The 15,000-nt window shown below is 40.2% G+C and overlaps 1 protein-coding gene and 1 long non-coding RNA gene across 6 annotated transcripts in view; one reads left to right on the top strand and one right to left on the bottom strand.

Moving 5' to 3' along the window:
- The window catches only part of LOC113134759 (protein tyrosine phosphatase receptor type M), a 138,227-nt gene that overhangs the window by 21,778 nt on the left and 101,449 nt on the right, over positions 1 to 15,000 (bottom strand). For all 5 annotated transcript variants that reach the window (XM_026314262.1, XM_026314263.1, XM_026314265.1 and 2 more), the window contains 5 exons: positions 13,166 to 13,246; positions 12,467 to 12,493; positions 9,362 to 9,555; positions 5,078 to 5,165; positions 4,128 to 4,204 (listed from right to left, as the gene is read on the bottom strand). In XM_026314262.1, the coding sequence (XP_026170047.1) occupies positions 4,128 to 4,204; positions 5,078 to 5,165; positions 9,362 to 9,555; positions 12,467 to 12,493; positions 13,166 to 13,246 (467 nt within the window). The remainder of the gene's footprint in view (positions 1 to 4,127; positions 4,205 to 5,077; positions 5,166 to 9,361; positions 9,556 to 12,466; positions 12,494 to 13,165; positions 13,247 to 15,000) is intronic.
- Positions 783 to 4,309, top strand: LOC113134760 (uncharacterized). The gene is made up of 3 exons (XR_003296090.1): positions 783 to 944; positions 1,447 to 1,562; positions 4,176 to 4,309. It is a non-coding gene; the product is annotated as an uncharacterized LOC113134760 (long non-coding RNA).

The following is a 15,000-nucleotide window of genomic DNA, read 5'->3' as shown; positions in this document are numbered from 1 at the left end:
ACTAAAACACCAGAAAACAAACCGTCTTTGAAAGTTACTGTTTTCTGCATGAACATCCATCTGATTTCTACATCACAAACTTGCTGCAACTAAAAACAACAGATTTAAACTGTATGGTATCCCAGTTAACAGCTGTTGCTGTTTCAGATGTCCCATGTCCCATGTTTCTGCAGCAAAACTGAACTCCGAGTGCATTGCTGCTCCACCTTAAGAAGAAGTGTTTCAGTAATTTGCATGCAGTTCTCAGGAAAGACTGTCAGGCTGCCAGCTGCTTGCTACTGTACACTCATTCACTTTTTTTTTTTTATTCCAGCATCTAACTGAGTGAGGAAAATGCACAATGGAAACTCATGATAGATGCTGCTGGATACAGGATGCATAAACACTCTCCATCACACACTCTATATGCAGTACACCTCTGGAGCCAGCAGCCAAAGTGCTGATAATCCCCAAGATACAGCTAACAGCGCTGATCTTCACAATAGGCCCCTAGTCTCATGGATTACTCTAATCCCTTCAAGTTTTATTTGTCCAATTCCTTGTCTTCTCTCCTGAGATATGAGGCAGGAAACAAAACATTAAGACTTAAAGGCTCTTCCCAACACTGGCTCCTCTTGATTGTCACCCCCCAACCACCCCCCCCACCCCACTCCTGCTGCTCTGCTTATCTCACTCATATTCAATTTAACTTAGACTGTGATTAACGCTCCTCCAATGAAGGGAGGAAGACACAAAGGATATTTTCCTCACTCACTCTCTCATTCACCAGGCTCCTTCTGCTATTCAGCTGTCCTCCATTTTTAATGACTTCTTTATCTCTGGACTAAGGAGGAGATTTGTTTGTGCTTTCATGTATGCTCTGTTAAGTAAAGTGGAGGCCCAGTACACCAGCGGATTAGAGAGGCAGAGACAGAAAAAAGGAGGGCTCTGGCAGTGACTGCCAGGTGAGTAGAGGCTACTAAAAGTATATTCATGGCTTTTTATAAGCATGCTAATTTAGGTAAATAAGAGCATGTCTTTATGATCAACACAAAGAGATAAATGCAGAAATGTCAATGTTGAAATTATTAATTTAACATTTCCAGGGATGTGTAAATTGCTAAAGGGAATTAATTTGCTAAAGGGGGATTAAATGTGTGTTATGTCCTTTGTATTTTTCAGCAATGCTTATTACAACGATCATTTACATTAGTTATCTCCAGTAACAGTGGGGTGTAGAATGCCTAAAATATGCAGCATGAAGTGTTTTTGCCTGTGGGCATGAATTTGTATTTTCAGGCTGAGTATCATTATATAGCCCACTTTTGCAAATCTGAAGTGCCAACCATATCACCTGGAAAATGCATTTATATACTACTTGTTTGTGTTTCCAAATACATTTAGGAAAAACATAGAGTAAGTGCTGTCTGCTTTGTTTTCACTGGCAATGCTTCTTTTCCAACCCAGAAAACTCAACATTCTTTTTGCTGTACTGCAAAAAAGCCATAGAGAAGGGTACTAACAGTGTGACGTGAGCAACTGTTCTGTGGCCACAGATCTTCAGGGGCCGCTGAAAGCCCCAGGTAATATGTTTAACAAACACACCTGAAATAAATGCCTTTAAGGTAGGTCTTGCTTTATTTGCTATCCTGTCTGCCCATTTCAAACAGCTGTCAAGCTGCCAAGATAAATGTTATGAGAAATTATATCATCAGTATATTTTATTTGTCACAGTACATAGTCTTCAGTATAATTGTGCCTCCACTGCTCATTTTGCCCCAGCACCCCACGATGGGTTAATCTAGCAAGAGGATGAATGTTTGGCTGTACAAATGCAAGACTGAGGTTTGTGTCCTGTGCATAGGTTTCAAAAACAAGAGCATTTGGTCAAGGGTAAAGGAATGTCATAGGTTTAGGATAAACATGGAAATAGTCAACACATCCCATTTAATGTCTTAAATCAGTGTGGACTTTTTCAATATTTAGTCTGTGTCATCTATGAAGCATCCTGTATCTGTTAATGGAAAAATAGTTGTAACTGAATTTTAACATATTGGAGACTAAGTGACATGATTATGATTTCAGTGCATGCTTGCTATTTCAGCAAACCACTGCATTACGTTGGCATGTGGTGCACAACCCGAGCAAACCTTGTTGTGCACAGAAACACAACCCTGCAGACTACAGGCCATTACAATAAGTTCCCTTGCCTCCTAAATGCTTATGAAAATACTCAATCAGCTGTGGAGAAAAGAAACATACACGACTGGCTCTGCTTACTCGTACATGACTCGAAATAATCTGCAGTATAATAGAGTACAATAACAAACACTGTGGGAAATGTTCTACACATAAGAGTTTATTGGGCAGGACAAGCTTTTAGATGGGTTAAAAAGCTTTCTGAAGAGCAAAAACATCATTACCCATCTGCCTGCATTTCTACTAAGCACTTTTCCAATGAAGCTGGCAGAGCAGTGGAAATCCTTTTCAATCAGGGCCTGTTTAATATGCGTATTTTCTTATCTTATAATGGGGCCCTCTCTATTGTGAGAATCTTCTCTGCAGCACCCCTTTCTGCAGCATAATGGGCCATAAACTGAATAGTGGGAAAGGTAAATAATTTAAGCTCCCTGCATTTGCAGTGGCACACCTTGCATTATGAATTTATGTTTGAAGGCGTAACAAGAGATTACAAATTACCACATTAGAGGGGCGGGGGAAGAGAAGATGGGAGACGGAGTGAGAGCTCTCGCCTCAGTGGGAAAAAAAAAAAAATTAGGGAGTCAGGTACATCACCAGCCCATTACACATGGAGTGGAAGCATCTGCTCAAAGAGGCCAATGAGCTGCTGTGACTGGTCACATCCTGCTACTATCACTGCTATTAACAGCAAATCAGGTCAGATTAGGAGGACCTGTATTGTGTGAGCTAAGTGAGTTAGGCCTGTTTTCAACTGGAGGCATGTCTCATGCCATTTTGTAATTACTTTTACTTACTGTTAAAAGGTATGTTAAGTCACTGGAGTGCATGTGAAAGCACTGCCTGAAATCCTCTCCTGTGGTAAGAAGTATAACTAAACCTCCCTAGGTAACAGCGGTGCCTAGTTTCATTTATCAGTGTGGCCAGTATGGTTTTTCAGTGTCTCTATAATAGTAAAGGAATAAGCAGCAGCCTTCTGTGGATGTTGAAATACAGCCCTGTAATTCTCCAAGAAAGTCCTCACAAGGTTGTTTGTTAAAAACTTAAAAATGACAGACATTATGTTTGCATTTCCTGACCACCAACCTCTTGGTGATATGAATAATGACTGCCCTCTGGTAGAAGTAAAGGCAGCAGCAGTGTTTTTTTATTATTTGCTATCAACTTTGACACCAGGGACGATATAATCTACTAAAAGCAAATGGTTTCCTTTAACTATGATCACTACTGTTCCCTAATCCTAACCACCTCGCTCTAGTTGCCTAAAGGTAACCAAACTTTAATCATATGTAGCAGGTCAGGGCAAGTTCATATGAATTGTTTTTGTAATGGGAAAGTGATATAAAAATGATATCTATTTTTTGTTTTAGGTAGATGAGCTGTTCAGTTTGGTAAATATTTTAGTAATAAAGCTACAGAAATGCTAATACAGCCGTAGTAATGATTTTGATGCAATGTATCTGTGTATCTACTTTGTCTTTATCTATGATGTTCAAGGCAACATACTCTCATTGTGTATTTTGTATTCTTGTTGCTTTACCTTCACTAATTATTCATCTAGGAAACTTCTTGCCCCTTTATCTTCTCATTTTTTGGTTCTGAAAATGTGTTATTAACGTTGTTCAAAGCAAAGTCCGAAACTCTAACCTCAGATTCCCTCTGTGTGCTGGTTTGCCGTTTCTCTCTTTCAGAGCCGTCATCCTCTGATCTTCATCCCTCTTAGTATAAACAATGAATAACAATAGCAGTGCTGCAATGTTGAATATAAAGGCAATGTTTATGTGTGTTTCTGTCTCTGTTTGTTTGTGTGTGCATGTGATGAGCAGGCAGCAGGGGCTGCTTTGTCCCCAAGGCCTCCCCCCACGACAGTGGCACCAGCGCCCTCTCTCTCCCTGGGAGGAAGCGCAGTGACCTTTGTGTTGGTGGTGCTGGCTGGTGTGTGTACTTACATCAACGTAATTTGCATTAATGTAATCGGAGCTCTGTTCCCCCTCCAGGGCCTGCAGCCTGACACGGGAGTGATCATCTGGAAGAGAGGCAGAGAGGAAGAAACCAGCATTGAATTAATCATATTAATGAGGGCATGAGGAGAGGAAGAGGGAGAGAAGGGTAGAAAGACAGACAGTAAAACACAGGAACAGATAAAGAACGATAAAAAAAGAGTGGAAGAATGGCCAGAATGGCATCAAACTGAGACTTGCAGATGAATGCTCGTTGCCAAGTGATTGTGTTCGACAAATTTAGCAATGCTGCTGTCATTTCAAAATCGGAAATTAAAAGTAAAAAGTGACTTATAAAGTGTACTTTTGACCTTATTGACCTTAGAAAGAATCGCAGTGGAATCCTGATGAACTTTAGTGGCAGTAATATCAGTAGGTGAGCGTCACTACTCATGAGGAAAGATCATGCCTGTATTCAAATTTAAGTTTGCATATCCATGTTAAAGTTATGTAATGTACCATAAAAGTCATAATGAGACAATGACTATAAGTTGACTTTCAAGGCTTTACAGAAACAGTAGAAATTTAAGTTGAAGGAGTGAATAAAAGATGTTTCCAAACAGCATTAATTGGCAAATATGTGTCACAGCTCATCTCAAGTCTGGAAAAGTAATATGAAAAAGAAATCAATCAAATTCAACATTTTTATAAACATTGCTGAGGCTACATGTTATGTGCCATATGCTGCTCAGCTTATTTCTCATAACTGAACAACAGTGCAGGAAGATGAATATAAAAGTAGATTGGAAAGGTCAAAGCTGCTCTCGTTGGCTGATAATAAAACTCTGTTTGAGCAGCTTATAGTTATCCCAAGTCGCAAGCCCGGCCAATAAATCAGACAGAAGAATGGGAACGGCACACACAAATTCATGAGTGCTGAGGAAGTGCTTTGTACACACATGCAATAATATTCCCGTATCGGTTCTTCATGCGGTTCTCATCCTTCTTGGCAGAATCCCATGGTGCAGACTGTCCTTCAAAAAAGCTCTGAAAAGAGAGAAAACAGAGAACAGAGAGAGGGAGATGAAATATGGTGTCATGTGTGAGTACTTTAAATGATAACCAGGCTAAAGATCACAGTCTTCCTCTTTTAGCTCTCCCCCCCAAAAAAGACAAAACAGGAAGGGAACATTGGCAATAGAAAAACGAGGCACACAGAGAGATACGTTCACATCATTATTAGACATGAAACACAGGGAGGATGGTGGATCCTGGGGAGTTGTGTCAAACAGCAAGTGCCATTATAGCAGAGGCGGCGGGTGTCACGCTCAAACCTCTCCCCCTGCAACGCTCCGCTGGGCGGAGCCACCACAGCGGCTGTCTGTCTGCCTCATCTGAAGGACTCAATCAGCTCATTGTGGGGAAAAAATAAAGCCAACTCATTGTCAGCAGATCAAAACTGCTCCGCTCAGATTACCTTCATGAAATATTTATCATCTCTCGCTGGGGAGATTTCCATTCTGATGGCACACCAGGCACAATTAAGCTAAATTATGAAAATACATCTCTGCTGCCAGTCCACCGCTGCTTGGGTGGGGTTGGCTCCAAGCAGACTAGCCTGGACAAAAGCATGTTACTGTTCTGGCTGTTTGACAGCTAATGCACATTTGAAAAGTTGGCTAGTACATTAGAATGCAGACCATCTACAAATAAAGATCTGAGAGCATTTATTGGAGGTTAAATAGACTGTCTGGAGAGTTCCTTTTAGTATGGTTAGCCAGTCTGAGAGAGCTGAATGCACTGTCTTCAATCATCACTGTTCTAGGACTTGATGGTTTCATTCATCTCAGCACTGTGGCAGGCAGTAGGCCGTTAGTCTAGCAAATAAAGGCCTTTCAGACTCCACACAAGGACATGTTCCTGTATTAAGGACTAGGGCTTTAGCTGAGAAACAGCTTTAATATGCTAAAAATATGTCCCATCCTTCTAGTGAAGATGGAGGCATGTCTCAGAGATAGATTACACAGACCTCTCCTCCCTTGGCAGTATGTCTTGAGCAAATGCAGAGGCCAATGTCGTTCTCTCTGTCACTCTGAAGGATAAAAGTCTAATATCAAGCATCTGAAGACAAATCATCTTCAAGCTGAAAGGCGTTACCTTTGGAGGCGTAACTTTATAATAGCTCTTTCTTAAACTGTGTGACCCTGGCTGTCTCATGTGCTATAGTCTCATTCTTCAAGCTGTCTGAATCCTGAGTTCAGAAAAACAAATTATGGTGATAAAGTAGTGGGTGTCTGAAGAAATAGAAATTATAAGAAGGCTTTAAATTTAAAAGCTATACACCTACACTGAGAATAATTGGCTACCTGAAATTCACCAGACAGTGATCGAAAAACAACGGATGGCTTCACATGTAAAAAGCAGCAAAAGTGTGTGACATATTTAACTTCAGAGCATCTGCAGGTAGTGTTTCACCAGCCTCATATTATTCCCACTGGCTCAAATCCAACCTAGTGTGCTTTTAATTACAGGCTACCTGCTGTACTCCAGTCCCAGCACAGTTTGTCTGCTATGGTGTTTCGTTGTCCGTGACCACTTACTGTAAGTGTAAAACACATTACTTTCCCTTCATACCCTCACTATGGGAAAACCTACATGAAGCGACAACAGAGCATTGACATTCACACCATGGCAAAATAAGAAAATACATATACAAAGGATGGTAACACAAAGAAGCACAGTTGTTCAGTGAATTGCATTTGAATTAATGAATAATTTACTGTGTGGGAAAAGGAGACTCATTCAAACTGACTAGTGTTCATTTGTGGTTGGAGCTTAAAGAGATTCAGGATTCTCATAGTAGGCTAGATGCAACACAGCTCAAAACAAGTGAAATACAATAAAAATAGCATTTATAAAGCAGGTGAAACTTGTTTTCTGCTTTCTGTTCGCTCACTCAGACTCTGTGTCAACGTGCAGAGGAATCTGGACATGCAAATCCTTAGTTATAGTATGTATTAAACATGGATTTATAAAGCTCTTTCAAAACACATGACATGAATTTCCAAAGTGTTACAAGTTGCACAATATTATTTTTCCTGATGCTTTCTAATTACCCATTACTCACTTGGTGCTGCCAATTGAAAATGAACTCTAATGAAATACAAAAATACACCTGTTGACCCACACTTCAGTTTGTAATTAACTACTGCTGTATAGTGTCAGAAATTGCTGGTTTGAGTCATTATTGAGTCATTATTATCTTACAAAATGTAGTTTTTTTATTTTAGTCTTTTAAAAAGTATTTTATTTTTGGTGGTGGCATGTACGTGTTAGAAAAGCTTTATAAAGCAACAGAATTAAATGGTGGAACATTTATAGATCTCACAGTTGATTATGAAAAAAAACATTTCATGGTGAAAATAAAAATGTCACAGTTTTACACTTTTCATCATCTGTGCACTGTCAAATGCATAACTTTTGCTGGTAAATGCCCTTTTCTAGATCATATACAGCATGTGAGATGTTATAAACCCACAGGGCTTTAAAAATTGCCAACAAGCACCATCAATCTGTCAGGTTTGTGATATCACCTACAAGTCTAAGAAAACTCACAAATAACCAAAAGTATTGGCTTACCTCGTTTATCTGATCCAAAGTTAACGTACAGAATAACAAGAAGCATGGGTCAGAGAGAGATATAGTACAGTGTAAGTCAACAGCTTTAGAGGTGCACGAGGCTCCAATCTCATCATCAGAAATAAACGGTTAAAAAGGGCATTAACCTTAAGACAGATTGATATAGAGAAGACAGCAGCGAAACACAACATACAAATGAATCGCTCTAGCCAAGTGAGAATGAGCTCCGTAACACACTTTAACCAGGCTTTGTTTTGCATCGGGCTGCTGTAGACAGCTTGGTGACAGCAGGATGAAGGGAAAGGGCCGATTGTTCGATGTGGCATAACTTCTTTTTGACTGACTGTGAACCCACAACACCTTTATCCATAATGGATTAGGCCCAGAGGGCAGCTCAAAGCACTCCGGCCCTTCAATGATATGATGCTGCAGGTAGCAATGGGAGGCTGTATTATTTAATTATGCAGCCATGAGGGGGAAGTGGGGAGTTAATCACTGATAAATATGGCCTACACATAGTAGAACTAAGCAGGGAGGGAGATGAAGAGCAGGAAAGGAAAGCAAGGAAAGAAGGTGGGAGGTACAGATAAGTAAGTTACAGAGATGAAGCAAGAGAGAAACAGGAGAGCACATAAGCGCTTAAAGGAAATAAGCTGAGAGGTTTGAGAAAGATCTGACGCAAGTTAAAGAGAGATGTGGAACAGCGATAAAGAAAGACATAAGATGTAAGTATAAAAAAGTGGCAACACTATCAGTGAAAAGGGCTAGTGTGATGTCAGACAGAAAGGCTGAAGTGATACAGCTCAGATATTTAAAAAGAAAGATTTATAAAGTGTAGCTTGAAGGTAGTCTGTTACAACCCGGCATCAGGGCGAGATGAGGCTGACTGGGGTAGTGCTGAGGGATGGCAAGGAGGCTGGAGTGCTGCCAAGCCCTGCCAGCCTCCCACACTAATAAGAGGAAATAAGAGTGATGCTCTTCTGGGGCAGAATCTTTTGTTTTGGTGTCAGCAAGAGGAATGGTGTCAGATTATGAATGCTGTTGTATGACAACAGTCTTAAGAGAGCGGCAGGCTGTCATGGCCGAAGCCTAAGCAGACCTGATTCCAGTGAACACTGGCTGACACACTAGCACAGCTAGCTCACTAACCTCACACTTTTTGGGAGATTTTTATCACATTTCACACTGGTCTACAACTGAGTCTCCAATGGGAACTGGGACAGCAGCATTTGACACAAACACACACTCACACAAAAATGCACAATTGCTGCAAACAACAAGGAACAGATGAACAAGAAAACAAATCACACCGTAAACACACTGAGACAGAGTACATTAACAATTTATCATAAAAGTGCATCTGGGGAGAAACAAAACAGTTCTGCTGTGCAGTGCAAAACAGAACAAGATAGAGACAGAGAGAGAGAGAGAGAGAGAGAGAGAGAGACATAAGGCTTTTACACCAGCACACAGATGAAGTCTTGTATCAGACTGATAAACATCTCCACTTAAAAATCTATGTGAGGATGTTACAAGTCCATCACTAGGCTTTGTTTGTGTTTGCAACCTTTATAGAGGGGGATGCTAGCGGGGTCGGGACCTACCTCATACTCCTCCTTGAAGCCATAGCCCTCAGCGCACTTCATCTGGGTAATGTGCTGGAGGAGGTCTGCCACCCGGATTGCAGGGTGCAGCTGACCCGTCTGGTATGGCACATCAACGGGTTCCCGCTTCCTCAGGGAGTGAGTGTGGGACTGCACCAGGCTGCTGGTGTCACTGCCCATGTTCTGACTCTCATCTGTGGACACAAACACAAAGACAGGCCAGGGCAGGTCAGGGCAGAGAGGTAGGCACACATTATTTATCAGTAGATTGTTATAAAGTACATATGGATGACATAATGCTCAAAGCAGTAAATGGCAGAAGCATTTAAGGATTTTATTGACATATAAAACTGATTTCAGTAGCCTAGGTGTTGTCACTCATTAGACCATTTCATATCTCACAACTGTTCCCATTAACAGATGGCACATTATCTCATTTACTGTTAAGCATTATGTCACCACCCTCCAGATTGAACAACAACTCTGAACTAGTAATCTGTTTTGTTATGGATGGTCACAACAACACAACATCATTGAGTAATAGGATGAGTCATGTGGTGGGAAGGTTCGGGTCCATCTGTCTGGAAATTATTTAATATAACTGGCCTACTGTACTTTATGGCAGCATACAGCCATTAGAATACAAGGCTCTTTAAATAAAGCACTTAAAATACGAGCATTTAATATGGCTACTGTCATAATAAAGTGCATCAGTGGCCCTCAACTACGAGAAACATTATAGAGTGATCATCATTCCACATGAAGATGCTGTAAAACCACAAGTTTACTTTTTACTGGCAGTACAGTATGCTGGTTTGGGCTGTAGCTCATATTGAGAGTCACAGTCCATTCCAGCTTTTTCATACTGTAATCCAGTCAGTGGCAGACATGAGGCACAGATGCTGTGGGGAGCCAGCGGATGATGGAGGGTGTCCAGAAACATGGAGGAGGAGGATGTGAGGGGGTGCGGTGGGCCACAGTGAGCATGTTGCAGCAGGCACCGTCAGAAGCATCACACAGACACAGCGTGGATTTCAACGCCCGCCACCCGTTCTTCCCCATAAAATGACAAAAACCAACCTAAAAACAAAGAAAAAAAAAACAACCCAGGAGGGAGGCGGAGATGGGAGGAGAATGCATGGGGTGATGCTGCCATGGGGCATTGTATGGTATTTGACCATGCTAGGCTAATGGTGGCTTGGTGGCACAGTACGGAAGGTGGTGAGATGCTAACATGTCCACTGGTCATGCAATAAATGTCCATGTCAGAAGCAACCTCTCACTGCCGGCTTGCTTTCTGAGTAAACACCACCACCTCCTTCCCCCAACCCAGGGCCCACTTGGGAAAACTTACCATTAATGGGCACTTTTTAGATAGCAGATACATAAGAGGTTACGTATGTAAAGAGAAAGAGAGGAGAAGAGAGAGGAGAGAGGGGATAAGCAACAATACAGCATGAGAACCTGTTACAGTAGAGTGTTTTAGAGCTATGCTATAGGGCAAGATCACATGCCTTCTCAGTCCAAACTGAGCCTAGTCAAGGGGGATGTTGAGTGGATGGATGGGGCAATTTCAACAGTGCAAGACAAAAGTAAAAGAACAAAACAAGGAAGTCATGGATTTCAAGGGAGAAAATAATGGTGAAATACTGGTTGTCTTTGGAACAAGCTGCAATTGTTTCAGATCTGTGGCTTGAATATTCTAATGATGCAAATTATTTTTGAGCATTCTGACATTTTGAATTTCTTTCTCTAATTGCTATAATTATATTTGCATGTGTTAGTGGTGACACCTGTATTTATACCATTTTTTCAGGAGTGTGATGAAATCAGAAACATCACCAATCTTCTATGATCTAATCAGTTTTGATCATTAACATCAACTGATGAGACAAAGCTGTGACTGAATGTGTCATAAATGGAAGCATGTAAACTTTTCTGGCTGCTGTAATTTCATGTTAATTGTTTCATGCTTCATTAAATGTGGAACTAACATAAGTAGCTGTCACAACAGCGATGATGAAAGACACTGCTTTAAGTTGCACTAATGTGAAGAAAATACACCCTAACAGTAAGTTGTGTATTTAAAAATGCCATTGTGGTGCTCGCAGTGAAGCCGGAGTAGAGTTGCTTATTGCGTCTTTCTTCTTGGCCTCGAATACCAAATTATTAGAGTTCTAGTGCCCCACTTAGAAGCTACATTATGTGCTCCGCTAGTAGTAAAGCATCTCTACCATATAAGAAGCTGCACTTTGGCTGCTCTGCATATTCAAAGGCCAGTAATTATTAACAGAAGAACAAAATGCTTTTTTATAATTCTATTTTATCACTCAACAGGATGAATAGACACTCGCAAAACCAAAACAAAAACAAGTAGGTCACTAGCAGTTAGCCAAAGGCAGGGGGAGCGACATTAAAAAGAATAATAGAAAAGGTTGTTGTTTTGGAGGGAGGGAGGGAGGGTAGTTAAATGTGTAGTAAGGAGAGAGGGGAAGGAGGGGAGGGCAGCACAGCTAATGCTAGACTTTAGATGTTCAGACCGAACGCATCCCAGTTTTGAAATTTTTGCTGAGGGGGCCTAAGAGAACATTTTTCCGCGTCCCTCTCACTTTGATTTCTGTTTGTGTCTCAGTGCAGCTGCTGTGGCTTCAGCACGCTGTAGCCTTGGCATTGGGGCAAACTGCTCCCCCCCATTTCCCCACTTAGACACTCCCCCACATCCAGTCCACATGTCTGTCCATGCATATGAGAGGTCAAACACGTATGTGACATCACACGCAAGACACGCAATGCGGATGGGATGGAGTGAAGCCAGCCTCAGCCCAGGAGAGCCCCTCGTTTGATGGGGAGGGGGAGGGAGTGGGGAGGGGGAGGGGAGGTGGGGAGAGGAGGAGGAAAAGGGGAGAAGCAGCAGGCAGGTATGAAGGTGAGGAAGCCATCTATAGTAAAGAGCCAACTAAAGCAAAAATGGGAAAGAAAATCTGTGCTTTCTTTGTCCTCACAGTTAGGTCTTCAAACAGGCATATCATCAATGCAATGTCATTTTCTTTAACACTGAAATAGGATAAATAATCAGCAGCAATGGGAAAAGAAAATGTGTCTCACCTAAGATAGCGGTTGGCACAAAGGGATCTGCTCATACCCCCAGAACAAGTGCAGAAGTTGGAGGAGGAAAGAGAGTTTCAGTAAATAAAAGAAGCCCAGATAATGCCACAAAACCAACAATAACAAAAAATAACAGTTTTTAGGGTTCTTGCCAAGTGGCTGACTAACAAACTTATCATACTTTACAGAAAAACTAATTATACAATAAGTTAGGTTGATTATAAATCTCTCTGCCCTTTACTCCATCTAATCAATGAGCTGTGGTCTGATTACATAAGACACACAATTATGGATAATATTTGGAGAAATTGAAGTCATAATTGAACAGCTAAATTCCATCTTGGCAAAGTGATATGAAACACTTTGTTATAACCAGAGACGTAACAGGGTGTAAAACCATCTAAAGTCAATTTAGCTAACTTCTCATTTGTGAAATCATTTCCTAATTTTTAAAGCACATATCTACTCTGTTAGGTAAATTCATAGCACATATCACAGCATTAGTCTGTAATTTACATAAAAATAGATCTCACTAAGAACATAAAACTAAATAACACTTCTTTGAAAATGTTGTCTCTTATTAATTTAGCATTTTTCATAATGACTGAATTTCACACCTTCTGGTTTCACTGTCTATATGTAACCACTTCTTTGTTGACTTACAGGAGAACAGTGTGAGGAAATACAGTGAATGTTTACCTGGGTAGTAGGAGTTGGTGGGGATGGAAGTACTGAGAGTGTTTGCTTTGGGCAGCGTGAAGGAAGAGGGCGATGATCCAGCTGCAGATGGACAACAAGAGCATAACACAAGGTGTCAGCAGTCCAGTGTTGGTTAGTGGTAGAAGAGATATTCAGAAATTTTACTCAAGTAAAAATAGCATTCCACATAAAACATGCCATTATATTTGTGCTTTCAAAATTACACTTTAACCATCACATCTCCTGTATTACAAGGGAATATATTTCTCTTAGAAAAACCTTTTCTTAGTGCACATACAAAATTCCAGTCTCTTCCACTGTTTGCTGCTGGCAGCCAAATTGTACTTGAGGAGTGCATAGCAAAATACCACTGGAATGTTTTGGACTCTTTGAATTGAAGTACAAAAGTGTGATTAAAATTTATTTATTTTTGGAATACATGTTGGTTTTTTCATTCATTTTTGCAGACTATGTATTTGTTTTGCCACTGCTTAGCACCTTTAAACTGTCCCACCAACAGATGTATGGTAATTGTCACAGCACATATTGAGTTTATAATATGTCCCCTCATTTGTGAATGTATCAAATAATTACATTGCCAGGAATCCGCAAAATATAAAACTTTAACAAATGTCATCAGAGTATAGAACAGCTCTAGATCGTAAACAATGTAGTTTTGCTATTTTTAAAGATAGAGAAGAAAATGTAAGAAATAAAGATGTAATACTCAATGCATGCCTCTAAATTGCTGAAAATATTAGTAATTCTGTTTTTAAAATTTCTTTTAAAAAGATTTTATGTTGTAAAGACATAAATGAGAAATTTAATGAAAATCAAAGGCCTTTCATTTCCCAGCACAAGGCGTTTCTTTAAAAATATCATCATTAGGCGGACTGACTGAGAGCTAGTGGAATGGGTCCACGAGCAACAAACTCCAAGCATATTCCCGGGAGGTACAGTGCATTTATTTTTATTTTTTTGTTTAACTTAGCGTATATATTTATCAGTGACATAGCAAAACAGTAGCAAAGTAAATAACCAGATTCAGTTTAGTTCATTTAACTGCAATATCTAATATTAGACCCCATAAACAGGACTGAGTAAGACTATAGCAACAAAGGCTCTCACTGAACTGAGCACATAAAGACAAATGTTCACTTTAAGAGTAACTTTGTTATTTCTGCTTTTAAAAGTTAGATAGCTTTGCTTCAAAGTAGGACTTCAACTAACTGCCATTTTCATTATTAATTAATCTGATTACATTCTTGATTATTTGAATAATTCATTGGTCCAGAAAATGTCCAAAAATAGTAACAACTCGGTCAGGCTCCCAGATTCAAATCTGACATATTCAAAAGACAGAAGCATCAGAATGGCCCCTACATGAATGAATTATTTTCTCATTGTGAGCATTTAATAAGATGTGCTGCTGGGTCTCTCAATTGATAAAGATACTTTATATGATAATATCTTATATGACAATCATACAATTTGTATCTTAATATGCAAAGCAACGATTAACTATTGCTGTAAAAACATATCGGAGCAATAGAAAGTACAATGGTTGAAATGCTAAAGTTCAAGTGCATTCAAGTCGTTCTCACTGCTACTGTTGTTGTATGAGTGAAGGGCAATTCTCATATAGATGATGGAGTAAACATCCACTTTGCCGTTTGGCAACCTGATCTGTCAACTGGTCTCACAACACGAGGAGGACTCTTCATGCAACAGAGGAGACTGCAATGCTAACAGAGATTGGTTTATAAGAGCAGTATGTTTAGGACTGTAATCTGTCAACCACGATGTTTTGAACCAAAATGACACTACTGACAGTC

The sequence above is a fragment of the Mastacembelus armatus genome, chromosome 17 (assembly GCF_900324485.2).
Source record: "Mastacembelus armatus chromosome 17, fMasArm1.2, whole genome shotgun sequence".
In the NCBI taxonomy this organism is placed as follows: Eukaryota; Metazoa; Chordata; class Actinopteri; order Synbranchiformes; family Mastacembelidae; genus Mastacembelus; species Mastacembelus armatus.
The sequence above is the reverse complement of the archived record's forward strand: the minus strand, read 5'-3'. Positions and strand labels throughout refer to the sequence as shown.